At 41.0% G+C, this 26,684-nt stretch overlaps 2 protein-coding genes across 2 annotated transcripts; both read right to left on the reverse strand.

The window, feature by feature from the left end:
• Nucleotides 1-951: 951 nt before the first annotated feature.
• sort1a (sortilin 1a) lies at nucleotides 952-16,964 on the reverse strand. The gene is made up of 20 exons (XM_029259193.1): nucleotides 15,980-16,964; nucleotides 11,798-11,857; nucleotides 11,082-11,155; nucleotides 10,858-10,960; nucleotides 10,539-10,712; nucleotides 10,285-10,358; nucleotides 9,909-9,958; nucleotides 9,689-9,816; nucleotides 9,449-9,593; nucleotides 8,453-8,608; nucleotides 8,141-8,247; nucleotides 7,887-7,989; nucleotides 7,491-7,659; nucleotides 7,019-7,209; nucleotides 6,280-6,469; nucleotides 5,892-6,008; nucleotides 5,512-5,620; nucleotides 3,559-3,671; nucleotides 2,604-2,721; nucleotides 952-1,646 (listed from the first exon to the last, which is right to left on the reverse strand). The coding sequence occupies exons 1-20, from the start codon at nucleotides 16,235-16,237 to the stop codon at nucleotides 1,632-1,634; spliced, it is 2,454 nt and encodes an 817-aa protein (XP_029115026.1). The 5' UTR covers nucleotides 16,238-16,964; the 3' UTR covers nucleotides 952-1,631.
• Nucleotides 16,965-20,946: 3,982 nt separating this feature from the next.
• psma5 (proteasome 20S subunit alpha 5) lies at nucleotides 20,947-26,666 on the reverse strand. Its single transcript, XM_018750811.2, has 10 exons — nucleotides 26,605-26,666; nucleotides 25,960-26,002; nucleotides 25,585-25,651; nucleotides 25,072-25,198; nucleotides 24,709-24,776; nucleotides 23,790-23,897; nucleotides 23,084-23,142; nucleotides 22,758-22,860; nucleotides 21,435-21,521; nucleotides 20,947-21,279 (listed from the first exon to the last, which is right to left on the reverse strand). Exons 2-10 carry the CDS (start codon nucleotides 25,986-25,988, stop codon nucleotides 21,202-21,204), a joined length of 726 nt encoding a protein of 241 aa, XP_018606327.1. The 5' UTR covers nucleotides 25,989-26,002; nucleotides 26,605-26,666; the 3' UTR covers nucleotides 20,947-21,201.
• Nucleotides 26,667-26,684: the final 18 nt, after the last annotated feature.

The raw sequence follows: 26,684 nt of genomic DNA on the forward strand, positions 1-26,684 counted from the left end.
CAAGGGCACTACAGCAGGAAATGAGGTCTAAACTTGCAGCCTCCAAGTCAAGAGGCAGCAGCTATAACTACTATGCCATATGTTGTCTCATGGCGTTTTTTGATAAATCTTTTTTACTCGTGGACAGTTAACAAATAAGGCATGAAGACTTAGTCCCACTCACTCGTGATAACACTGAGTCCTAATCACGGCTGCAGTGGTCTGGAGCTCATCCTGGTACTACAGAATACTAGGCGAGGCAGCTTACACCCAGAATGGGATGTTAGTCCATCCCAGAGTAGCTACGCACAGACACACTACAAGCAATTCAGATTGAAACACAAGTCTTTAGGCTGTGGGAGGAAATCGACACAAACACAGGGAGAACATGCAAACCTGAATGTCAGTTGAATAACTTGGATGACAATTTATATACTTTGGTTTTTTAACATGAAATTTCCAGTGAATAATGTCCTTCCATCTTCCAATGTACAGTAAATATTACTGTCCAAAAGTGAATAATTAGACCCCAATCTAATGTCAGGAAGGACAAAAAGGCTTGTTATAAGCTCAAATTTTAGTATTTTACCTGGTGAAATGCAAATTTAGATTTATTTGTTTAGCTGATGCTTTACTCCAAAGCAATTTACAATGTTAATCTACCTACAATTATTTACCTGTTTATACAGGGGGGTAATGTTACTGGAGCAATTTTAGGGTAGGTACCTTGCTCAGGGGTACTACAGCCAGAGATGGGTATCAAACCTACAACCTTTTGGGTCTAAAGACAGCAGTGCTAATCACTACACTACCAGCTGCCCCTAATGATTGCAGTGTGATCAGTCTTTTCATGCTGGTTCTGAACAACAGGAAGATAAATGTCACAGAGACATGTGTCTTATAAAATAATGCAACAAAGTTTTATTGTTTAACATACTGTCTGAATAGGAATTTAGAAAGACTAATTGTCATGCCCTGATTTTCACTAATTCAGTAAAATGAAATCAAAAATACACTTTTTTTCCCAAATCAGAAATGAAATAAAATCATGAATAATTCTCAGAAATGTGAAACTACAGAAAAAGGTATTTGGATTTTTCTATTGTTTTTTGAAAATGTAAATGTAAAAAATATACTGTATATATACGTATGTCCCTTTTCTTAAATTATAGCACACAGAAATGGCCGCCATGGGAAATTTGCCGAGATCTGTGACATTACCCAAAACTCCATGCTGCCAGTTACAGCTTCTAAAAACCTCAATAATTTGGTGCAACATCTTGGCTAACCCTTGTATTCATCTAAAACATGTGTAAAGTCAATGCAAAGCATAAAGAAAGAGAATGTCCTCTACACAGACTTTTTCACAGAGGACTCTGCCCATGTTTCTGTCTGTAATATGCTATTGATATAAGCAGCAACAAGGAAGAAGCATTTCAAATGGCCAGTGATTGATGAGATTTACCATCTGGAATAGCCAAGTTTATTGCAGGGTTGGGGGGTGGTCTGTCATGATGAAGTTTCCACGGGAACTTAGGGAATAAGGGCACTGGTCGTAACAAGTGCGGAGAAGTAGAAGCAGACAGAGAAAAGGACCAGGGTTGGGTTACATTTGGATGTAGGCTCTTGGGATTTGTCCATGTATCTCTCTTTTAGTCCAAGAGGTCCTGTAAACAGACAACCAAAACATGTCAAGAGGTACACTGCTTTCCTGCCTCATGGCCTGTGCTTCCAGTATAGAGGAACAGGTAGACTCTGCATTGTGTGAGCTGTTAGTGAAAACAGAACAGATGAAGTCTTACAGAAAATTTACATTATAGAATATAGAATATACATTATAGCTTTAACTCAGATTTTTACAGAGCCTAACTTGGAAATAAGCAAAGAGATTAAAGTGGATTATTAAATTTTGATTCTGAAGTAGTGATTGGATTTACAAACAATGCATAAGCAACAGACCTTCGGTCCCAGTTTTGTCTGTCAGTTCAGATACAAGTGTAGGAGTGTGAGTCTGCCTTCATCTCACTCACTTGCACAGTATTTACAACTTGTGTTGTGTTGCATGTTCAAGGGATGAAAATGTTCAATAATCTGCATGCGATTGGTGTTTGTGGAGACAAGCTATTTTTATTTTCTGTCACTTTAAATTAATAATTAGTTAATTGAAGAAGTTCAATTAAATTGTTATCTTAATCTCACTCAAAATTAATAAAAATGGTAAAGCTTTTTATATCTTACAGCTTTATATGAATGTTTTACAGGACCTAAATGAACAAAGGGATCTCTTTATTATTAACCTTTGACTGTATAGATAATAAAGCTGAAAGCATGCAGAAGCTGACAAAACTTGCAAACATTTATGGGATGAAATGGACAACTGTTGGGATTGATTAGTTATGAAAAAAGTTATAAAAAAGACAGGTTTTCAGTCAATTTAAATAAGTTAAAAACTCCCACTCCCAACTGTGTTCATAAGTTGAAGAGTCAAGAGTATTATGAAGCTGAAACCGGTTTTGAGGAAACATCCTACTACACTAGCACCCTTTGCCTTACCACACTAATCTGCAAGTCTACGCCCAGGTGGAGTCATGTAAGGAAAGATGTGAACCAATGTCTACATGTACCTCATCAGAGTCATCATGGTACTGCCTCCTGTTGGACTCAGCAACACAGGTATCCAGCTCATCAGTCCCATTCACCTCATCACGCTCCTGCAGCACTGAGAATCTGTGGACCAAGAACCTGCAGGAGCAATAATACTGGGTGTTACAGTGAGATACAAATCAGTCACAGACAGACCTATGATGTACACTCCAGGTCGGCAAAAAACAATTTTCACATTGCAGGCCAGCAAAGGTAGTGTTACAGTACTGTGCAAAAGTCTTAGGCATTTAGATTTTTCACAAAAATATTTGTTTTAGACAATTATTTGAAGTCTTGTGCATCAGTGTCAATGGGAAATAGAATAGTTAAGATTTCCAAGCATTCCTTTTGCAAAAAGTTACAGCATTACAATAAGGGTTTTTATGTTGTTAAAGAAAGTACACACACACACACACACACACACACACACACACACACACACACACACACACACACACACACAGAGTCTGAAACCGCTTATCCCAAGCGGTGTCGCGGCGAACCAGAGCCTAACCCGCCAACACAGGGCGCAAGGCTGGAGGGGGAGGGGACACACCCAGGATGGGACGCCAGTCCATTGCAAAGCACCTCAAGTAGGACTCAAACCCCAGACCCACCAGAAATCGGGACCCGACCAAGCCCACCGTGACCCCGTTCAGGACAAGTGGTTGTTGACGATAGACGGTTACTAAGGAAGTTTATTAATTAAGAGCATTATTTTTGGGAGAATTCCCACTTTACAGCTTTTTCCCCAACCAAGAGCCTAAAACTTTTGCACAGTACTGTACATGGAAGATTGCGGCATTTATTACTTAATCAATCCTGCAACTTGCAAGTATGAGATGTGGTTAGTACAGAAGCTCAGACAGAATAATCTACGGTACAATGTGCTTTGTCCCCAATCTAGCAGTGCAGACTCTCAAAGGCTTCGCTGACCTTCCACCACACACGTATTTCTTGATGAAGAGTACCCCTGCTGCCACACTGACCACTAGGACAGCAATGACGATGGCTATGATCGGTGCTGAACTGGACGATTTGGTTGATGTCTGCGGGTGGACAAGGGAGAAGAGTCAGAAAAAGAGTGTAAAGTGAAGATATATTTATTTCAATAAATTAAAATAAATAATTAAATACATCTGTTTTTACAGGAAAGCACTTTGGGGTAGAGCTATGAGATTATTCACAGTAGCAACATGGTCCAATCTTATCAATGTAGTGACCAGTTTGGTATAAAAGGTTAACTGAGTTCCTTAGCCACGGCTCCAAAATACATTACACGACAATGACAATACAGTAACCACAGTAACACTGCTATGCTACTGTGACTGCAGCAAAGGGGCTACAGAGAAGCACAGTGTACCAGTGATGCTAACAGCTCTAAACATGTTGCTGTTGCTTTACAATACTACATTTACATTTATTCACTTAGCAGACACTTTTCTCCAAAGCGACTTACAATCATGGATACTATGTAGTGTTACCAGCCCACACACCTTGTTCACCAGGGTGACTTACACTGCTAGATACACTACTTACACTGGGTCACTCATCCATACATCAGTGAAACACACTCTCTGTGTCACCCACACTAAATGTATTTCATGATAAATCCATGTGCTCTCCTTTTCAAACTCTGCTCCAATCTGGTCTGTCTAGATTAGGTTAATTTTTAAATTTTTTTTGCTTACAAAAATGGAAGAATGAAGACTGCATTTTCTATACGTTACCACCATAAAGTCTAACTTATTCAAAAAAAATTGAATGCATGCTCCAGAAAACTATTATGCAGCACATATTATGCTGTTTTCTAAAGCTGCATTTCTGTTCTCTTGATTGTACAATTTAGTTATGCTTAAATACACACAGTCTGAAATCACTCGTCGCAAGCGGGGTCGCGGCAAACCGGAGCCTAACTCGGCAACACAGGGCACAAGGCTGGAGGGGGAGGGACCCCAGTCTGTCGCAAGGCACCAGAAGCAGGACTCGAACCCCAGACCCACCTGAGAGCAGGACCTGGCCAAACCCACTGCCCCCCACACTTATATATAGCCTAACATAATAATAATTGGTTAGTAAATGGACAATCATCAAGTTTTTATTTCAACAGCACTAAATTTCTAAACTGAAGTCATGCTTAAAAACAGCATCACTTTTCTTTTACAGGTATGAAAATATGAGCCACTTTTAAATCCTTTTATGGGGTAGGAGGAAGTTAGTGGTTACTGCCTGTGAACCTGGAGGTCCCAAGTTTGAATCCCACCTCCTCTAGTAGTACCCTTGATCAAGGTACTTACCCTTTAAACTGTTCCAGTAAAAATTAACTAGCTGTGTCTATGGGTAAATTTTTGGAAACTGCACTGGAGAAAAGCAACAGCTGAATTGTCAGGGATGAGCACTGAAGACAGGTAAGTAGAGGACCCAAGCGCGGGTGAGCTTTATTCAAGTAACCAGGTTCTAGGGACAAGACGAAATCAGAGTCGGGGACAGGCAAAGGTCTTCTGGGCACGAACATCACAATCCGGGTAATCCAAGTCGCGGTCAGGAAGAACAGGCAAAGGTCAGGAACAGGAAAACAGGCAAGGCACAAAGGGCAAGACCGCTGACACTGCAAGGGCACAAGGTGATTGCAAGAATCCGGGTCCAGGCATGGACGCAGAGCCTGTTTATCTCCAGGCTTCGTAAGTGGGCACAGGTGTTGTTGCTTGACTCGTTCCCGGGGGCATGGCATGAATAAATGCATGAAAATCGCTTATTTAACAGCTTTAATTAATGAGTTAACCACACATCATGAAAACCCACAAATCCTGTGCTCTTAAAAAGGTATGGCTGCCCAATCCTGGACTACAATGTGGTCGTTACAGTATACTGACAGCTCAACAAATTTACCTCCAGCTTTGGGCTCAGAAGGTTGCTTACACACTTGCTGCTAAGGTCAATCTCTTTGCGCTCCGGTTGGGTGCCTCCCTTACACTTGTCTCCTGGGATCTTCCGGTAGCTGTTGGTCACAGACACTGTCAAGAGCTACATTGACCATTCCTGCAAGAACTTGAACAGGGTGGAATGAAGGCAGTGTGCAAAATATCTTAACAACTTAATAACAACTGAATGTGTGAAAACATTCTGCTGCAGAAGGTGACTTTTGCATCACATAATTAGTCATCACATCTGAATGGGTATAGAGGTAACAGAATCTATTGAATTCCTGAGGCTATTTAGTGTGTTATACTTTTGGCAGAGTGAATTATGGCAGAGTATTGGGTCAGTACCCGCTGGTCTGGAGCTGTTCCAACTTGCCATGCAGACAGAGCTCCAGAACCTTGCCAACCAGGTCCTGCTGCTCTACACACTCAGAGCTGTTCTCTACACGGTAGTAGCCAAAATCACTGGAGAGGAAAAGCACAGTAAGAATCCCTCACAGAGGTCTCCATACATATCAACACTAATCATGGCTGGGTGGCAGCTAAGGAATTTCCTGCAAACAATTTTTTTTTATGGAAATGGAAAAAACTGTTCTAGTACTCAGTCATAATCAATAATTCCAAGTGAAATCTTACTGGTTTTGTACCCCAATTACAAAAGTTTAACAAATGGTAGGTAATAAAGAGTCTTGCTGCTCCACCATGTAAGTGGTGGAAGCTGGGGGAAGGGGCGTACCATAGGAAATCGTCTAGTGTGCAAGGACATGATGTGGGCTGCTTGGTAACCACGTAGTCCCGGCCATTCCAACACACTGAATCCTTACGCAGTCGCAGGAACTTTTCTTTATATCCCAGCATGCAGCCATCACTAGGGTCACTGATGTCATCAGAGTGTGCCAGCCACTCAACATAGTCTCCTGTGTCACCTGCAACATTAGACATCTTAAATAAATATATGCTGATATTGTCATCTATCTGTTGAACAGAGCCTACTTCCACAAGAACAAGGCAGGCAGCACAGTGACAATCATGCTTTTTGACTTCTCCAGTGTGTTCAACAGCATGCAGCCTGGGTTAATGGTTGAAAAGCTAGGATCAATGCAGCTGAATCCATCCATTGTGTCCTGGATTGTGGACTATACTTTGTGCTTTGTGTGGTTTTAAGACTATGGTGCCCTCAAGGGACTGTCCTGCCTCCCTTAATGTTGATGTCATACATCTCAAACTTTAGGCACAATGCTGCACCCTGTCACCAAATGTTGTCCAGGTGGGCAAAGTTGAGATGGTTCAGTGCAGTCCTGACCAAGGATTTCAGGTGTGCCAAGACCACTCTTTCTCAGTTCATCAGGATACATTCAGTTTTCAGATTAATACAGTAACAGTTAAGTGTATTACGGATGGGTAGAAGGATGAGTATCGAGGCTTGGTGAAATACTTTGTTGAGTAGTGCAGACTCATCCCTGTTTAATACTCACAATCTCGACTGAGAAGCTCCTTGAAGTCAATAGTGATGGAGACCCAGTACTGGTAAAGTAACGACTCTCTGTAACCCCAGAGGCTAACATTCATGGAGCGCGCCCCAGGTTCAGAAGCCAGGCCAGAGAAGTACATCGGCTCATCAGTGAAGTTGTAGATATGCCAGCACTGCCCCTCATCTGTGGAGAACCTGGCATAGGAACAAGTTGATAATGCAGTCCTTAATTGTTACATCTGTCGATGGAGCAACCACTGACTTATGACGTCAGGGGAAGGAGGAACTCTAGGCCAAGAGATTAATTCTGTTGGATTTCTATCTACTACCCCGTATAAGTGTTTAACTGAAGGCATTTTTTAGTTGGTATTCCAGATGTCAACTAATACCTGACAAAAAGGCAGCACACAGACAATGAGGCTGCTGTAGGTTATTCCAGAAGGATTATGGTACAATATACTTCAGGTCAGACTCACTTGATCTGGTTGATGGGTTGAGAGGTATCCTCCACAGCCACAAGTAGCCCACCAGAATCTAGGATAGCATAGTGGTGAGGGCCACTGAGGGCCCGCATCCAGGAATATCCACCATCATCTGACACGTACACATCAGGAGTCATCACAGAGGTGTCCTCACCAATACTCCCTGAGAGGAGGACAGAATTATGCCAGAGTCATTATAAAGTAGCACTCTTTCCTTGTTAAGGCTCATGTATAGCCATACAGAGGCAGACTGCTCAGCTGAGGTCAAGAGACCAATCCAATGGCATAACAATCTACTGTAAGTCACTGTGACACAAGGCCTCGTTTGAACCACTATTCCTCATCGTTCTGTCTGAAGTGGCTACTGCTGGCTTCTGTGACGCATGATACCATGAGCTAGGATGAGTCCCACAGCATTGGGCTCTGTCAGTGGCAGCATGGGTACATTCAGCTTCATGGTCATGCTGTAGGAGGCGTGGATGTGGAAGCTACACTGTAAGGACAGTGGGAAGAGCTGTCAGGTCCTACTGTGCACACATATAGGCACCACAAAAACATGCAGTATAACGGGACCAAAATGTAAGCATGTGATGATATATTAAGTTGAACAAAGCCAACACTCATTCATGGTTTAGAGACCTCACCTGATCTGGATTCCCAGACATGTCTTTACACATCACATTCACTGGTTTCTGCAAAGGTATCCACTCACCACCTTGGTCAAAGGTCACAACAGTCTGCACCAAACCATCTGCAGGCCACCAAAAGAAAACTAATCATTCAAGGCTACTCAGTTAAGGAGTAAATTTCTGACTTTTGGTTTTACTACTTGTATTCTATTATTTATTCCTTTGCTACCTCTTCGTTCCAGAACAGACACAGATTTTCAAAAGGCTTGTCAATTCTGCCCTGCAGCTGTCCCCTGGAGGGCTATCCCTCATACCTCATGCACTTACTTTGATCGAGAACACTGGTCATATAGACACCACGCAAGGATGTCACATTGGTGAAATCAGTGTAGCCGCCTTTGGTTGTATACAAGTGACGCTCTAAGGACTTGGAGTAGATTGTGCCGCGGTCATCTGACACATAGATGGTCCCAAAGCCTGTGTCTGTGACAAGAAAGGACACAGGTTAACAACCAAAAATGGATTATCCACCCAATGTCAAGAACAAACTCAGGATTGATTAAATATCTACATGCACTCCCACTCAAACGTGAATAAACAACACAGCATAGAAAACCAGGCGCTTGTTGTAAAACACTTTAGAAGTCAATTCGGTAAAGGATGTTCTACTCTCCTATTACGTTTCTATTCTATCTGAGTGCATTTTGCTCCAACTACTGGTGATGATCACAGTGGAATCACAAGTCATTTTCACACCCAACAGCAATTTTTGAAAACATAACGGTGAAGAACACACAATTAAAAATACATGGGAAACTGCTCTGTTTGAGCACATTTTGCTGCCAAATAACGACAGGAGGCAGAAATGCTGCTTTTTTTTCTGCAACAAACAGAAACTTCAGAAAACAAACAAAGAAAATTAACAATAAATTTAAAAAAAAAATGTTTGTAACTTTGAAAATCCATAGCTGGAATATTTGTAGGACAAGGAACCAAATGTATCTAAACCCAGCTATCAAACTGTTTATTTCTTTAAACCAAAATCAACGGTCCAGTATATTTGTACATTAACCCAGCCTTTTGTAGAAAGTGCAGTTGGCCTAATTTTCAGTAATACATTAACCATATGCAAAACACTATACACCACAGAGGGACAAGCGGTTTCAGACAGCCTGTGTGTGTGTGTGTGTGTGTGTGTGTGTGTGTATGTGTGTGTATACACCACAGAAGATTTAATATTATGAGCAACCAAAGACATGTTTGAAGCAGGTTCAAAAAAATTCACAGCACAACTCCAGAGCCAACAGTTCAGAGGGCACTAACCTCCCGGCTCATCCACATGCATGAAGACCACGTCGTCATTTGCAGCGAGGATGGAGTAGAACTGCTCGTGACCCACAGCAGGAAGCTGCGCAATGTTCCACGTCTCACCCTGGTCCGCAGAGACATGGATCACACGCATGTTGTCCTGAAGTTCAAACAAACGTGGCTGTTACACTGGAAAGTATACGTACACACACAATTTTCTACAATGTCATGTGGCTACATCCACCACCAGCTTACCGTCCCAGTCACAACAGAGGCAAAGACAAAGCGTCCACCCACACCGAAGGAGTAGATCCTGGTGCCAATGGTCTTAAAGGTCTTTCCATAGTCTGTTGTCTTCTTTAGCTCTAACATCCCTCTGTCACCTAACACAGCGTCAATGAGAAAGTTGGGGTACTGATCTTTACACAATCAGCCTAATAAAAAAAACCCAGCGGAATTCTTTCAGGCTACTCACTGCAAGATCCGTTTGGATGGGTGGTGATGAAGATGGAATTGTTTAACCCCCTAAAAGGAAGGACGTGCGTGTAAATTTCCATTGTGCTGCCATTGCTTCAGGTAAAGTTACTTTCAATGCTCATGCTTAAGTCAAACAGACACCAAAGAAAGAATATTTATGTTCTTTGCCCTTTAGTGAATAGTAAAAGAACACTCATTGCACTTAGTTGCAATAAATGTAAGGTTTACCCATAAATAAAAGCAGCCAAATCGAGTCCTCTGATTAAAGGAGAAAATCACGACCAAGGCTTTCTGAACATCATCCAATAACAAGACACCGATCAAAAACTTTTCCATGTTTCTCGTCAGTATGAACATCTTGTGGAGGTTCTCACCATCTCACCAGGCACACACTGGGATGAATATTTCTCCAAGTTTCCCCAAAGTTCTCTGACAGCCACAGGTTATACTGGAAACAAGAACATGTATGCTGCAAGTATACTGTATGTGCATGTATATCTATACATGTATGTTTGTTGTTCTACAACTATACATTTTAATGTTCATGGTTTGTTTTTTATACACGTTTTCCTTCGTGTGTTCCATGTAGCCTGGTAGCACATGAGGGCAACTAACTGTGGTGACTGACCTCCATGCTGATGGCCAACAGCACCTGACTGTCATGGGGACTGTACATGATTTGGGTCAGCAGCTCAAACGGCAAGTTGGTGCTCACGAAGGAGTTCCCAAAATCCACAGAACGGAAGATCCGGGATCTTCTGGCCTCCTGGGACCTTGTTGATACGTCAACTGTAAGAATCACCTATAGGCAGGTAACATTGTCACTCAGAGACCTACCAAGGGGTATGAAAGCTTAAGGTTTTAATACATTAAATGTATAGCACACTAAAGAGTATGTCACAATGACACACTGCCATCCAATGTAAGTGATCTGTTCTTTAACCCACCTTTCCAGAATTCTGAGGATCAATGGCAATGCCCAACTCAGAACGGATATAGGTGTTGTTAATGAGGTCTGTGATATCTTGAAAAGACTTTCCATAGTTCTCACTGTAAAAGGAGGAGACGGAAGGAGATATAAACTCTTGATCTGCTAAACATACACACTCACATGCAGGAGATAGCAGGACAAATACGGGGTAAATTTACCTGTGCAGCTGGCCCCACTTACCTTCGATAGAGTTTTGACTGGCCGAATGTAAACATGTACAAGGGAACCGTGAATGTTGTCAAGACCAGAACCACCTATAAGAAGACGAATAATTTCTGTGATAACAAGCAGTTATCAGATATTGCTCCAGAATCAGACAAATGAGAGACACATCTAGGGATTTTGTAAACTTGGCCACAAGACTTAACCATTTTTAAACATAATGTCCAGAAGCCACTCATGATTAGCCAAAAATATTTCTATTTTTTTTAAGCTAGAAATATAACTAATAACACAAAAGCAATGCCAAGTAAAAGCATTATATCAGCTCACTACAATATATACCATCAAGTCTAATTTGACTCATAGCAACCACTTGTGTGGTTTTCATGGTTGGGGGAGTTGTGATTTACCACTGTCGTCTTCCCAGCATGTCTTAGGATTGTGAATCTGGGGAGAACATTCAATCTCCTTACAACCTGAGCCTGATTCAAATACGTGGCTCATCATTGTGAGGCACCAGCATCACAAATGTGCCAGTCCAAATGTTGCTTGTCTACTTTATGATTATACAAGAATAATATTTTGTCCTTGAAGCAATAACAACTATGTCAACAAAACAGCTCCAAAATACTTTGTGAGAACTAGCGGTGAATGGTTAGTAGTATACATTGTATAATAGACAACCTGCTGGCTGGGACTCATTATGGCGTACAGATAGACACTGTAGTACTCACCCCAGTACCATCTCCCACCCACGCCAGGGAGACTGAGCCACTCAGATCATTGAAGCTGTACTGCAGAAATATAATGGACAACAGGTTAGACCACAGAGTAATGCCACTTTCCTTCTAGTTGTATCTAAGGTCACCTACAGCATGTCATAGAAATTTTTACACTTACACAGTTCTACCATACCTCCAGTTAACTGGATAGTAATAGCTATGGTTGTTCTTTTTCTGTTGCTGGAATTTAGGTTAACTATCTAAATCACCAACATAGCTATCCTTGGATTTTAGCTACTGAATGTAGCTAGAGGATTCTCAAAAGACAGGTTGAGGGTAGGCAGAGGTAGTCAAAGGCAGTTATTAGAGTTCATTCGTTCTATGAAATCGCTCCATTAGGTGAATTCCTGTTGTGAGTGGATTGAATTCCCACTATTTCTTCTGGGAATAAAACGATCCTGGACAAAACATGTCACCGAAAATTAATTGAAAACCCAGATTAAAAGGACTTTTTGTAACCAAAATATGACTTCAAAGTTGTCTTAATTTTATACTTTCATTCATTTATTCATTCATTCATGAGCAATAACTCTGATGGGCCTGAGTCTACCTCATAAACATTGGGAATGAGACAAGGTGAATGGTACGCTGGTCAGAGACATTTTAAATTTGGCTCGCATATGTTTATGTTAAGAAATAAAGATCCCGAGAACAATTTCTCCATCACTGTGCAAACACTGTACCATCAGAGTCACTATGTAGTACCAACAAATTATTGATGTTGTTTTCCCATGTTACCTTGTGATAAATATAATTAAGATCCTGTACATAGATAGATAGATAGATAGATAGATAGATAGATCCTCTGGTGACAGTTCAGAATTAATTATAAGAATTACTATTGTGTTCTGTAATTGTTAAAAATGTTCTCATAAGCATTTTTTTCCCCATTTTTTCAGTGCTCTGGACCAATAAGAGTCATATTTTTAGGAATCACCTATATTGGGTTGCTTGTCTGTTAGATCTTTGGCAGGACAGGGTCACAAACTAATATGAATACATCAACTAATGTAATTGTACTGAATCAGAAGCCTGTTGTAAAAAGAGAATGGTATACTTTATCACAAGTTGCTGTAGTGGGCTTTCATTGTAAAGTATTGTAATGTGAAGGATCTCTGTATTTAAACAAAAGAATATTTCATTTAACCTTTGTTGTCCAATACCTGGGTCCTGCCCATCTGGCCATTTCCTCATTCTAATGTGGTTCTCCATGTTATGTTTGTATATGTAGCTAAAATGATCCAACCCAAAATCAATCTGCCAAGAAAATGTATTTCATGTGAGCCACATCAAAAGCTCCATCCACAAATCTGATTGAAAGTATCTAACTTTCTTCCATTAGAAAAGTTAACAATATGACCTTCAGGACAATCCAAATGAATTTCTGAGGATTTTGCTACCTTTTTGGAACTTCTTACATAGTGCTACATCACCACATTTACTGAATAGAGTAAGCTTTTGCCCTTGCACTACATTACGTAGTTGCACATACTGTATTTGCATTTTTTTAGTATGAAAATTTTGTCCGAATGTTCTTGTGACCCTGCTCTGTTTGGTTCAGTACTTCTGTTAAATAACTGGTGGTTGTTCTTACAATGTGATAGGAAGTTGGCGGTCAGGGAGGCTTTGTTAGTTGCATCGACTTCTGATAAACTAGACCTCTAGAGAAAATTTTCAGCTAAATAAATAATGTACAAAACAAACTGCACTGGGTGGAGGGATGGACACCAAATGTTTACTTACAACATAAAATACATCCAGCTTCCCCTTTCTGATGTGCCAGTACGTCCCGGGTGTGGTAAATTCTCATTCAAATCAGCAGGCCACGCGCTGACAAACTCGGCACGCCGGTAAATCCAGCTCACATGTATACAGACAGGTCCGGCTGACAGGCAGGCCCTAAAGTCACGGCAGCTGATACAAACCTGGTTGTACCCAGCACTGTTAATGGTGGAAGTAACCCATGTTATGCGACCAACACTCAGGCACACATAAGCTACCATATGCACTCCATCAAGAACGTGGGCAACACTGAACAGCTCAGCAAAAATACGGGCACAATTATTCTTGAAACACATATCATATTACCAGCCCCGTGATTCAAGTCGAAAGCTCTGCCCTCAACTAACATTAATTTATGGGCTCAGGGACACGTTACAGAACTGTTGGTCCTGCTAATCTATTTTTCCCAATTTTAGAGCAATAATGACTTTCTCCTCATGCCCGGAGCACACCTGACATGTTACAGGCAGCCTGGAAACAGATGCAACACAGAGCCTTCTATCATGTAGTCCAGACTGACAAAAAAAAACAAGAAACAATATATCATGCGGCTACTCGTGTGATGTACGTTGGTTCATAAGGTGGAAAATAACTGTAGTTAAGAATCACATGTTTGCATCTATGTCTCTTTTTGCTAATGTAATGCACACATTGTATTTTTTATGAGATGTACATCACTTTGGAGAAAAGCATCTGCTAAATGAAGAAATGTAAATAAGAAATTAGGATTAAATTGTCAGCAAATGAAGAGATGGAAGTATATTTTAACTTTTTTAGAGCCTGCGTGAAGAACTGCCACCAGAAAAACAGTGCTGGGCCTACTTCCTGATATGACAATGTAATTTTTAAACTGCATGTTTCATGAGCAATGGTTGCAGTGGAGTGACACTGAAATGATAGCTGGAGAGAATCTGCTACAAGCAGTGGAAGTTATTTGGTAGAATTTACACCAAATGCAGATAATAAACATCCCACTGTACATGAGAGAAACATTTGAAAGTGATCCATAGCTCATGACTTCAGCTGATTTTACGGTCAGGGTTCTCCCAAGTTTACAGTGTTACTGTACATGTCTGAGACACATTTTATCCCCAAATATATCATAAACCGTATCGGCAGAACTCAAAATCTCAATAGTTATCTTTCTGGTTGTAGAATATGTTTGAAGAAAATACTGTACCAGTACACATCTTACAATATTAAGAGTGTTATATACAGCCCTGCTGTATGTCCTTTAGCTATAAGACGCACTGGACAAGTTGTCCGTTCTAGCGTCGTGTGTCGGAAAGAACACTTCGCCTGTTTAACTGCAATGTGTTTATCCTTCTTGGGGACACTTCTTAACCAAAATCAAACTTCAGAATGTGCAATACCGGTGAAAACCAGGCTTGGCACGTGTGTGTCAGGTGAGTCAAGATCACCGTCAGTAAATGTCAAGCTTTATAATAAACTAGCGGACAAGCGTCGTCCTGTCGCTATGGAAACGGCGCACATAAATAAGAGTCTTGTTTGTTCTTTAGCGACAGTGAGAGCCAATTGTATTTAAAAGTTACAAGTTTAGTGATGTTCTTTTTATGGATGGACTGTGACTGTGAACTGTGTCATTCATTGACTTTGTGTTTTTTAATAAAAACAATTAAATAACCTTTTTTGGTCCTTTCTGTCTGTCAGTGATTGAATAGGAACACTAGAATTAAAACCTCGTGATAGCTATTATGAATAGTGTCACAATCTTATAAAGGATATTTAACAGAACTAGTACATGCCATGGTATGTCGCTTTGACACTTGAGAATATCAGCTTTAAAAACGAGAAACTCAGAAACTGTCACGGGGAACAGCCAGGCGCGTTCAGATATGAGAGGAATGTCACCTGACACACTGGTTTCGTTCCTCCTTGACTAAAATACAGTAATTGCAAAACACTCACGGATAACTTTTTTCTCGTCTCGCAAGCGTTTCCAATGCGAACAGCAGGTCATTTTCCGCCTTTACGTTACAAAATAACGTGTTTCCCTCGGCATACAAGTTCGTGTGATTCGATCACGGGATAATATTATAACCGACGGCGTCGGTTTCGCCTAAATGGGGGGATCGCAGCGGATTTGGCCGGGTCCTGCTCTCCAGTGGGTTTTGGGGTTCGAGTCCCGCTTGGGGTGCCTTGCGATGGACTGGTGTCCCGTCCTGGGTGTGTCCCCGCTCCTCCCCCTCCAGCCCGGTTCGCCGCGACCCCGCTCGGGACAAGCGGTTACAGTCACTGTCACAGAGTTTGTGTGGGTTTCGCTAAATTCCATACTTAACGTAGACACTCCTGCCGGCAGTGTGAATGACCCCAGGAGATGAGGGTACTCACTGCGTGCGTGTTGTTCTCCAGCCTGGACCCGTAGCCGTACCCGCGCAGCGCCCCGCACGCGCCCTCGGCGCTCGCGCTCCGCACGCGGACTCCGTGCTGCTCGCTGGAGACGGACCTCCTCCCGATGCGGCGACCAAACCTCGAACTCGACCCGGTGGAAAAGGTGACAAGAGCGCTGCCCGGTCTCTCCGGGAAATCGGATCCGTCCACCAAGGGGAGCAACAGAAACACGGCGCAGCAGCAGCTCGGGACCTTCATGTTTTGAGTGGTATCAGTCAGTGTGTCCGTAAACGAGGTCCTCACGGTGATAACGCGCAAACACAAACACAAACACAAACACAGGTCCTTGACAGGAGACGCAGTGTCACACCAGCCAAGGAAGAGGAGGTGTCTCTCCAAACCTAGTTTCCAGGACTGAAAACTATTGGTTTCCTTTACCTTTCGTCTCCTTTTTTTATTGGCTTTGGATTATTTCTGTCACATGCAAATGACAGGTGGTGGTTTCACCTGCGCGCTCTGACCACACCTTCAGGTACGTGCTGAAGATCTGCTCCTGCTCCTGCTGCTGCTGCTTTGGGCAGCGAGGACTGTACCTCCTATTTGGGCCACCTCACTCACCTACAGGCTGCACTTACTGCCTACATGATCATACAGTGTATGATGTGCGCAAGGTTTATGGGAAGTGCAGGGGCAGGTAGGACCCCCAGTGAGGAGCAGTAACACCCCAGAAGAGAAGAGAACAGTGAATTCAACCTATAAAAGGTGCTGTTTCATCTGGTTTCACCAAGAACTCCTTTTCGCCTTCACCTCCTCCTTTTAAACTGGCTTATATATTGTAACGACCCGCGTTCCTGTTTTAAGAGGGAGACCCGTCTAATGTAAATAGTTGCATTATGGGAAATAATGTTAAATGTGGGTCTGCAACCACCGGGGGCACTTACGGGGAAAATGATGGGGTGACCGTGTTGAAGGGACGCTAAATATGCCGGGGAAGTTAGTTGTAGATGCAGGTTCTCGTAGAAATGGTTTACCTGGACTGACTGAGTATTGTTTTCTTGGTGCTGGTGTTCAAATAAACTGTTTATTATGAGTACTGCTTTGGCGTTTTTCTTTTTTATCCCATGCAAACTATGCAGTATATAAATGTTTAGTCGCGACATTGCATACGGTTTTATCATGACTACACGTCCAATAAGAACACTTATAGTGTAATGTCATAATTTCATTCTTTTTTGCTGTTCAGCGTCAACATGTTTCGCAGCGACATTAATAAGGCAAGAATTAATAAGGCACTCGTGAAAAGTTTAAGTTGCGCCTGTTTATGTAATGTTCATACTGTAACGACCTGAGCGGGAGAAAGCAGTAATTGTAATTGGTTGGATTTGGGTGACGTACAGGGAATATAATGTTATAAGGGGGTGAGCGCGTCTGCCAGGAGGAGAAAGAGTCTGCGTGAAGTAGGCTGGGAAAGCTGGTTTGAGGCGCAGGTCCTTGAGGAAACGGGGTCCTCGGACCGAGAGCTTTACTTCCCAGTGTGCCGCCCTGTGTTCAAATAAAACGTTCGAGATGAACGCTACCTGTGCGTCCCCAGAGCGCCGTGCGCCACAATACTGCTCACTAGGAAGCAACTGGTTGAGAGGACTAAATGTTATATAGTATGTTAATATGTACATGACATATCATACAGTATGTTAATATGCTATATCAGTAGAATAGAGTAAATCTTTACACAACCATAAACTATAGAAGAAACATCAAAATCGACAGACTCGGGCCACAGGTCAGGCGATACAAAACGACTTAAACGGCGCCATTCCTCTGCTAACCATTTTCGTGTCGAAGGTAATCTACAGGAAATTTGGTAAATGTAATATTCCAAAATACCGATCGACAAAGACGGGATGAGACATACAAACTTCTCTAAGTGACAAATTATTTGATTATGTTTAAGTCATTAAAGTCTTATTTACTGGCAAAGTTTCCTTTCGCCAAACTGATTTTATGCTTTAATTCGTAGCTTTGATTTCATCATCTCTTCACTTTCCATTTTATTCGCTTGTGAATTTACATACTTCCCCGTGTGGGCGGGACTTTGTGTTGATTGGTCCATAGACCTGGAGTGACATCACAACCTGCCATTTACCACGCCCATGTGGTGGTTCCGTTTCGGTGGTGAACAGCTGAGTACAAATGTAACGTTTATCGTATGTAGATTAAATACTCTGACGTAGTAGTGTCGGTTAATTACTCAATTTTAATTATTACTTAATCACACTTAATATCTGTCAATCTACTGTCAGGTTTAGTGAATGCATTTAGCCAACTTTGCTCTATATTTCTGAACAGTTTTTTTCACCAAGAAATAAAAAGTCATGACAAATATATAAGGCCCAAGAAAAGGCAACAATGAAGAAATGGTCTGAGGAAAGGCAGCAGGTGCAAGACAGTAACTGAAATGCAGGAGTGTTTCGAAAAATACCTCCATCACACAGACAGGTTTAAACAACAAGCCCTTAGTTTCGCTGATAAACAGAAAAGTCCTTGACGAAACACCCGCACCTTAAGACTTTGTTAAATCCGACAGGCTTTGGTATAACAGCAGAACGTGCTATGAGAAGCATGATGTTAGAGGTTTACGTACCATCACCCGGCCTTTAAAACTCTTACGTCAGCTGTCATGACAACAGCGTGATGAAAAGCCTCCTGTGATTGTCGCGCGAGCTGGACGGCGTTAAAAAGATGCAGAGAAAGATTCAGATGCTCCACTTGCCCAGAACTTGGTAAGAAAACAGCAAGAGTACACCAGAAACACGGGAGTCTGTGCATGGGCTTCAGGAGGTCCAGAAATCACAGGCTTGCTTTGATAATGATGCAAATTAAAGTTATAAATAAAAATGCGCTCATATAACTGAGTCCCATACAATGAAAAACCAACACAATATGAAAATATACAGTATATCCTTCGCTATGGTTGTATTATTCTGTACAGTTGAATTTTTGCACAGTTTAGAGGTCATTTTCAACAATTTCTCTGTAAGAAGATGAGTCAGTGAGGCCATTTGGCCTAGGCAAGGATGCACAATAGTACAGTCATCTCTCAGTTTACATGTTTTTTGGATTATGTTACTTTGGAATAATGTCCTAAATGTTTTTTTTTTTTTTTAAATGTTTCAATATAAGCAAATTTCTTGGTGCTGTCCTTTCCAGGATTATTTGTGTTTGAGTTGCCCTTGATTTGCATGAATTGGTGTGTCAGACTTGTCCAAGTGTTCTGGATCTTTGCTGAACAAGATTCCCTTCTCTTCTTGTCTTTTGTACTGTACTGTATTATTATTTACTTATATTATTACTATACTGCTTATTCTTGGTGTTTTCTTTTTCATTCAACAACATACACGGTAAATTAGGCACCTGCTTATACATATGCAGAATTCATCTATGGCATTAGCCCTTATTTCTTGTTGGAGAAATATGTTCACATAACAACCCTCTTCTGGAATGCAACACTTGCAAAAATCAAGAGTTGACTGTACAGTATATATACTGAGCCGGAGTGTCTAAAGCAAAATGAAATTCTACTGTCATACATTCTACAAATAATGTTTTTAAAGGCCACTATGTATTTACAATTATTTTTTACCCCTCCTGCCTCTGAAGCATTCTCACAATGTACAATGGCCCAGGTCTCATCTGATCTCACATGTAGAAACTGTGCTGCTACCATAACAAAACCAACTACTGCTATAAACTGTATTTTTTTATATCATAAACATATGAGCAAATAATCAAAAGGTGTCTGACCATAATGTGCCTTACTATAAACCCTGTGCTTACATGCGTCACTGATAAGCTCCGCATTCACCCACCCTGGTCATGCCAGATTTCCTGCAAAGCCTCATTCTCCACATTTCAACCCTATCAGGGGAAATCTCCAACTTCACGCAAGACCCCTACCCGTCCCCTCGATCTCATCTCTTCACCTCTCCACCAGGCCATTTCTCCACAACTTATCTCCACTGTCATTAGTTCCTCGCTCTCCAACCAGAGGACTGCTTCTCATCTGCCTTCCACACTGCCCTCCAGTAAGATACTGCATCTTCAAGAAAGTTACGCTTTCTGGATAAGGAACTCCAGGAGTCTCTCTTCTCCCTTTTCTGTTAAAAACTCTGGAACAGGCAACTTATGACAAGCTACCATTGCAAGACCTCTTTGATGGTTAAGTACCGAACTCAATGTAACTGGACAGCTCATTCATTTCAGCTGCTTCATCAGTTAAGAGCTTACGAGCACTGATCAGCACAAGTCTGTCCTTCTCATTGATGCCATAATCCGGTCCTCAGATACATCCTGCATAACATCCTCAGGATCCACTCTTATCTCACAGCAAACTCTACACAACTCCTGGTCTAGACCATGCTGACATCCCACCTAGACTTCCTGCAACTCTCTTCTGTCTGGTCTTACAGCCTATTCCATCAAACCTCTCCAGCTGATATAGGATGCCATTGAACGAGGTATGTTTCATTTGCCAAAGCTTTCCCTTGGATCTCCCTTCTTTATCAGTCTCCACTGGCTTCCTGTAGCTGCTCGTATAGAGTTAAAGACACGGTTTACAGCTTACAAGACCATCAGTGAATTTGTTCCCTGACGCCTGCTGGACCTGATCACTCCCTATGCCCCAACCAGACCGTTATGCTTTTCCACCTCTGGCTGTTTGATCCTCCTTTGCACTAAGGACCCAACATCAAAAGTACCAAAGTTTTCAGTTCTGGCTCCAGAGTGGTAGAATGACCTTCCCCTCTCATTACAAATTCCTGAATCTCTCTCAACATTCAAGGGCCTCAGAACATCTATTCTGGACCCACTTCTCACCTGTCTATGTGCTCAATAAATATGTACCATGTTACCTGTTTAAAATACTCTTCAGTGCCCAAACCTACTATCTACAAAGACATGCACAAGTTTTGTTTTGGGCATAACAGTTTTATTGACAATGAGTTGTAACAAAATTACCCCCCTTCAGTTCCATTTAAATCCCAGCTTCGATCATACTGTAATTTGTACAGACCTGTAAAAATTTCCAAGACCAAGGAAAGGAAAAACATTACACAGACAACCAGCTCCTTTCTGTAATCAGTGAAAAAAAAACAAAAAGGAAGCAAGTTGTCAGGGCCAATTAATCCAAAAAGGTTTGGTCAGGATGAATGGGACCCCGCTGTCATTCAGATGTCTTTAATGACCTCTTCGAGCTCCTCTTTGGAGTACATGTGGAACGCCTGCCCAGGCTCTACAGTGGCAAGCTAAAAGTTAAGAGAAAACAGAACAACTCAGTATATAAATAGGCTCAATGTGCAAAATAATCCAAAACGATCAAACTGCAGTTAGTTCTACTATATTTGCTGCAGATAACAATTACTCTGATCTTTGCTCTCGTGCAGTGGGGAAAAAAAATGACCTCAATATTTGTCGCATTCAGCTTCTCTTCCATGACTTGCTTCAGAATGGTCAGAGAGGACTTGATTGCTTCTTTTAATGTCATAGACTGGAAAAGATGGAATGAGAGAAAGCATGTTTCATATTCTAGCCATAGGTTTCAGTGATTCTCTATTTACACTTTTCAATTACATAAATTATGAATGTGAATACAGGGAGCCTACAGAGTATTATCATTCCCACTTACATATATTAAAGGACCCTTGTTCAGACTTTTTGGTGCTGCTTCACACCCCAGCCCTTATTACAGACTGTCAGAGTGTAGCGCCAATCTCATTAAGTACTTCATGTTTCAATTCTGAAACAATGTGAGATTACTAAATTCTCATTTTGGTCTCAACATGAAAATGAAATAGTCTGTGCTAACAACCCTGTGGGAGGTGCTAGTGAAATTGGAAAAAGAAAATAAAAATAAAAAAACATTGAATATCTCATTTCTCAAACTTTAAGAATCATAGAATCAACTCACAAGTCTTTCAAAATTAATACCTACAGCGTGTTATATATACATGTATTAATTAAAAATTAACTGTGCAAAACAAGGCTATATATGATCTGTCAAGACCAAATTATTAAATAACCATCCATTACAAGGTTCATCAGATTCTGGCAACTTTCAGCTTCACATTTATTAATTTATCTGAGGCTTTTCTCCAAAGGGACAGTGTTAAGATACCTAGTATTATTTGCCCATTTATACATCTTGGTCATTTTTACTGTAGCAACTTAAGGTAAGTAACCTAATTGAGAAAATAGGCCAATAAGAGGTGGAATTCGGACATGCAACCTCTGAGTTAAGGTGGGATGGCTGTAACCATTACCCTACCTACTGGCACACTTCAATATTTACAGAATGAAAAGGTTAGTAATACAGGCATCTCTACATTATTTTTATAAGCAGGCTCAGTAAAATATCAGCTAAAGCTATAAGAAAAAATAAAACAATTTTCCTAACTTCGGAATACAGAATTAAATTAAAATTAAATCATATTTAATGATTTTTGATGACTGATTCATCCCACGAACACCAGCTTGTGTTTCTCTTCCTAGCCATTAGTCAGCCATAAAACACACAAACCCAGTACATTAGCCTGGAACCACATTTGTGGAACACCCTTGCACAGTATATACAGTTCATACCTGGTATTCATCCGTGACCAACAATAGGATGACAAAAGAGATGACTCATCCAGTTGTGCATCAGCAGTCCAGCATCATTATGGCTTTCTTGTAATATGAGGTGGAGGAGCAGCACGCTACCCCAACACCACTTTCAGGCACTCACCTTGTGGTACACCTCTTGCAGCGAACTCTGAGCTCCCTCTGAAGCAGAGCCAATGGCTCGAGCGTCACACTGCACAAATGTGCCTGATGGGTCCATGTGGTAACTGTATGAACATAAATATATAGGAGCACAAACAGTCACAAGTTATAAACATTCACAGTGGTCAAAATCTCTCCCTAATAATACCAGCATCTGTGGATGTAGAAACTGAACATTCTAAATATTATAGGAATGATCACGTTTTAAAGTCTCTTGATGATTTCTGCAGAAAGCACACGGTAGGCTAAGTAGAAAAAGAAAGTGGAGTTCAGTCAGAGAAAACTCACAGCTGGGGGCCTTTCTCGTCAACTCCTCCAAACAAAAGCGCCACACCAAAGGGACGACTCTGAGGAAATAAAAAGGCAAAGGGTATTATGACCAGGGACTCAACTCCACTGGTCTCCAAACCAGAAAACACTTTACAGAACAAGAACACCACAACAATTCCAGAATAAAATATCCAGAACACCATAAAAGGCCTAATTACAACAGCTTTTCTTCACCATCTCCCAGCAGCGCTGTTGATACCAGTGACAGTCCCCATCTGTCTGTCCACCAGTTTTTGCTTCTGTTTACAGTGCTGTCTGTTACTATGTGTAGCAATCATAAACCTGAGCTCTTCATTGTACAATACAAATGCACTTTCTGTCCGCCTGTAATAAAAGAATGTATCTGATGATAAGGTGAAGATTTCGGGTTAGAGCACAAGTCAAGTATCAAGTGGAAGTTGTTCACTGTAAATGAGAGTGTTAAAACGGGGGTGTTTTTTTATTTTAAGAATATTGTTAAGTCACAGTCAACAGAGTGCTTTAAAAAATTAATATAGGGCAGAGCTCAACAAAAACAAAGTTGCCACTGACAAAGGCGTCAGGTGAATGAAGCCTATAGAATGCTTAATGATGCTATTAAATAAATCTAAATGCCACAACTAAGTTACAAACTTGTACTGCAATACAAATACATTGGTTGAAAAAATGCTTAATGAGAGATTACCATGGCACCAGGGTCAGCATCCTCCTCACCAAATTGCAAAGCCAAGTTGGACACAGCCTGGGTTACACTCTCAACGGTCATGGTTTCATTGTATGTGAACCAATGGTTCTGAGGAGGGAAATATTGAGTGAAGTCAGATTTTGGACTTGAATGATCAAGAACAGGCGTGGTATTTAAGGACCTAGACAGTTGAGTGATGCTCTTCTCAAAAGACTTAAAATGGTGTTTACATGCATTACAAGACACATATAAACATCAAAATATTATATTAAATATACTGAAAAGCAATAATTAAAAAAATATGGTAAGACAGTAGACCTGATGATGAAACTATACCCTGTTCTACCCTACGAATTTCAATTTATGTTTATTATCTATTACATTTACTTTTTATTTATTTAGCAGATGCTAATCTCCAAAGTCTCCGAAGTGACTTTCAATGAACTCTATGTAGTGTTACCAGCCCACACCCCTTATTCACCAAGGTGACTTACACTGCTAGATACACTACTTTCAATGGGTCACTCATCCATACATCAGTGGAACACACGCTTTCTGTCACTCACACACTATGGGGAAACCTGAACAGCATGTCTTCGGAGAGTGGGAGGAAACCCATGCAGACACAGGGGAGAACATGCAAACTTCACAGAGACTGAGTGGGGATTGAACCCACGTCCTCTTGCACCATCCAGGTGCTGTGAGACAGCAGCGCTACTCGCTGTGTCACCGTGCCACCCATGTTCATATTAATTGCAAAGTACAAATTTCCAGTGTTCATTGTTAAACATGGTCACCTTAACCCACTGATAGCAAACAAATGAGTATCAAGGGATCCACAGCTTAATATGTTTGAAATGACCAAAAAAAAAAAAAAAAATCTGAAAGAAGTGTTTTTTTTACATCAGCATATACTGACCTGTGTCTCCACTCGTGCTTTGTCTATCAGTGTTTTGGCATCAGCTATCAAACCACTCATTGCACAGCCTAAGGAAAGAAAGTTAAATGTTCAATGGTGTTTATATTAACATTAGTAACTTTATTTTTTTTTTTTATATAATCTCAGCATTTCATTTTAATTGAGTGAAAATAAAGCTTTCTGGCTGAGTTCATATTTGGAGAAAAGAAGCATAACGTCAGAACATTTAAACACACTCCAAAGAGGACAACAGATGAGGCCGTGTTCTTTTGAAAGAAACCACACTACTGATGATGCAGCACGTATGAGCAGTCATCCATATCTTTTCAGTAGTAGCCATGCGTCAGTGCCTTCGTCTTTTACCAATGTGTGTGTCAATCTCCACAATCTTCTCTATGCTGCTGGGCTCCATGAGCGGAGAAGTGATGCGTTTCTCCACAGCGAGACACACACCCTCCGATGTCTGGATCCCAATCGCCGTAGATCCCAACTGGAGGAGAGAGCACAGAACACCCACATTAATTCAGAAACATTTGCCCAATACCTATGAGCAAAGATGGATAAGTGGCACTCCATGTATAATTCCCTGACTTTAAGATAACTGCATCTTCTTGATGCAACTGCAATATTAATATTTGGTTGTGATCACTTCCCGGTTGTCAGTTAATATCAATATTCTCTTACATTTGCCCCGATCCACCTCAATCCAATGTGTGCCATTAATTCAAACAAGCTATAGATGCATACTTTTCTATATTCAATCCACAAAGATATTCCACAGGACAGATGCTTGAATGAAATGATCAAGTTTAATCTGTGTATGTATTGTTTATATTTGTAAAAACGTCATCAAATCTGGTAGATAGGCAAACACACCTTGATGGCCTCGATAGCATATTCCACTTGGAAAAGCCTCCCTTCAGGTGAAAATGTGTTCACTCCTCTACAAGATCAAACATTGCACATCAAATATCTCAGATATATGAATATGCATGGTCTGAATGACTGCATTAAGATTAGTCAGAAACCAAATAAAAATGAAAGTGAAAATACAAACTGAGTTTAAACAAAAATTGAAAAGAAATATTATTGACACATTATTTCTTGCAAATTTAAACAAACTGAAAACATTCGGTGACCGTTACAAAAATATCCAGGAAAAAAATCTGTCAAACTTATTTTCATTACGGACGGTTTGTTGCGTTGCCCGGCATGATGACAAAGCAAACACCACGTAAAAGATATGCTTACCTATCATATTCTGACCGTGTCAAAAACATCTTGGCAGATCTGACTGTAGAAAAAAAGCAAAGTAGAAGAAAAGGCGGAATTGACTCCGAAAAACCCTAAATTTCAAGAACGAATGATGACAATTCACAAGCGGAGAACTTTAAAAAAAAGTGGAGAAACGGAGGCGCAGCGCTCAACCTAGCTTCCGGTTTGCTGTCCCAGTGATCATTGGCAGGAACTGACAATAGGGCGGGATTGCGTCAAATATTGGGCACTTCATTGGCCCAACCTGCTGTCTATTACTGCCACTACGACTTCCACTCTTGAAGGTGGAAACTAAACCCCAGTCATATTATTATACCGCTGAGGTACTTAGTACAGTATTCTATTAAGATGCTCATATACACTTATGTTACTGTCTATAATTGTGTTTTCGTTAAATGAACAAAAAAATATTTTTTCAGTAACTTCCTTGCTAATAGAAAACAGATTACCACCACACCGGCGCCGCTAGTCTAATATGCTCGGAAACATATTATTAAAAACTATTTCACTAAGCACTTCATAATTTAGCATGCAGTTATAATTCTATAATTCACTGAGGTACATTCAACATCTGATCATCAACAATGTCTCAAGCGCATCACTTGATGGTACCTGACTTACAGGGCTGTGTGAATTAGCGCGTTGCTGTCTATGTGGCGGAAGTGTACAAGCAAATTCTTCCGACCGTGAAATACAACTAC

The sequence above is a fragment of the Scleropages formosus genome, chromosome 16, assembly GCF_900964775.1.
Source record: "Scleropages formosus chromosome 16, fSclFor1.1, whole genome shotgun sequence".
NCBI classification, from domain to species: Eukaryota; Metazoa; Chordata; class Actinopteri; order Osteoglossiformes; family Osteoglossidae; genus Scleropages; species Scleropages formosus.

Coding starts and splice junctions, on each gene's coding strand:
- sort1a (XM_029259193.1), bottom strand. CDS start 16,237: ATGAAGGTCCCGAGCTGCTGCTGCGCCGTGTTTCTGTTGCTCCCCTTG. Junction 10,713..10,857: donor ATCCTCAGAATTCTGGAAAG/GTGGGTTAAAGA, acceptor ACCTGCCTATAG/GTGATTCTTACAGTTGACGT. Junction 9,817..9,908: donor CCATCCAAACGGATCTTGCA/GTGAGTAGCCTG, acceptor ACGCTGTGTTAG/GTGACAGAGGGATGTTAGAG.
- psma5 (XM_018750811.2), bottom strand. CDS start 25,988: ATGTTTTTGACACGGTCAGAATATGATAG. Junction 25,652..25,959: donor ACACGGTCAGAATATGATAG/GTAAGCATATCT, acceptor TTGATCTTGTAG/AGGAGTGAACACATTTTCAC. Junction 23,143..23,789: donor ATGCTGACCCTGGTGCCATG/GTAATCTCTCAT, acceptor TTATTTCCTCAG/AGTCGTCCCTTTGGTGTGGC.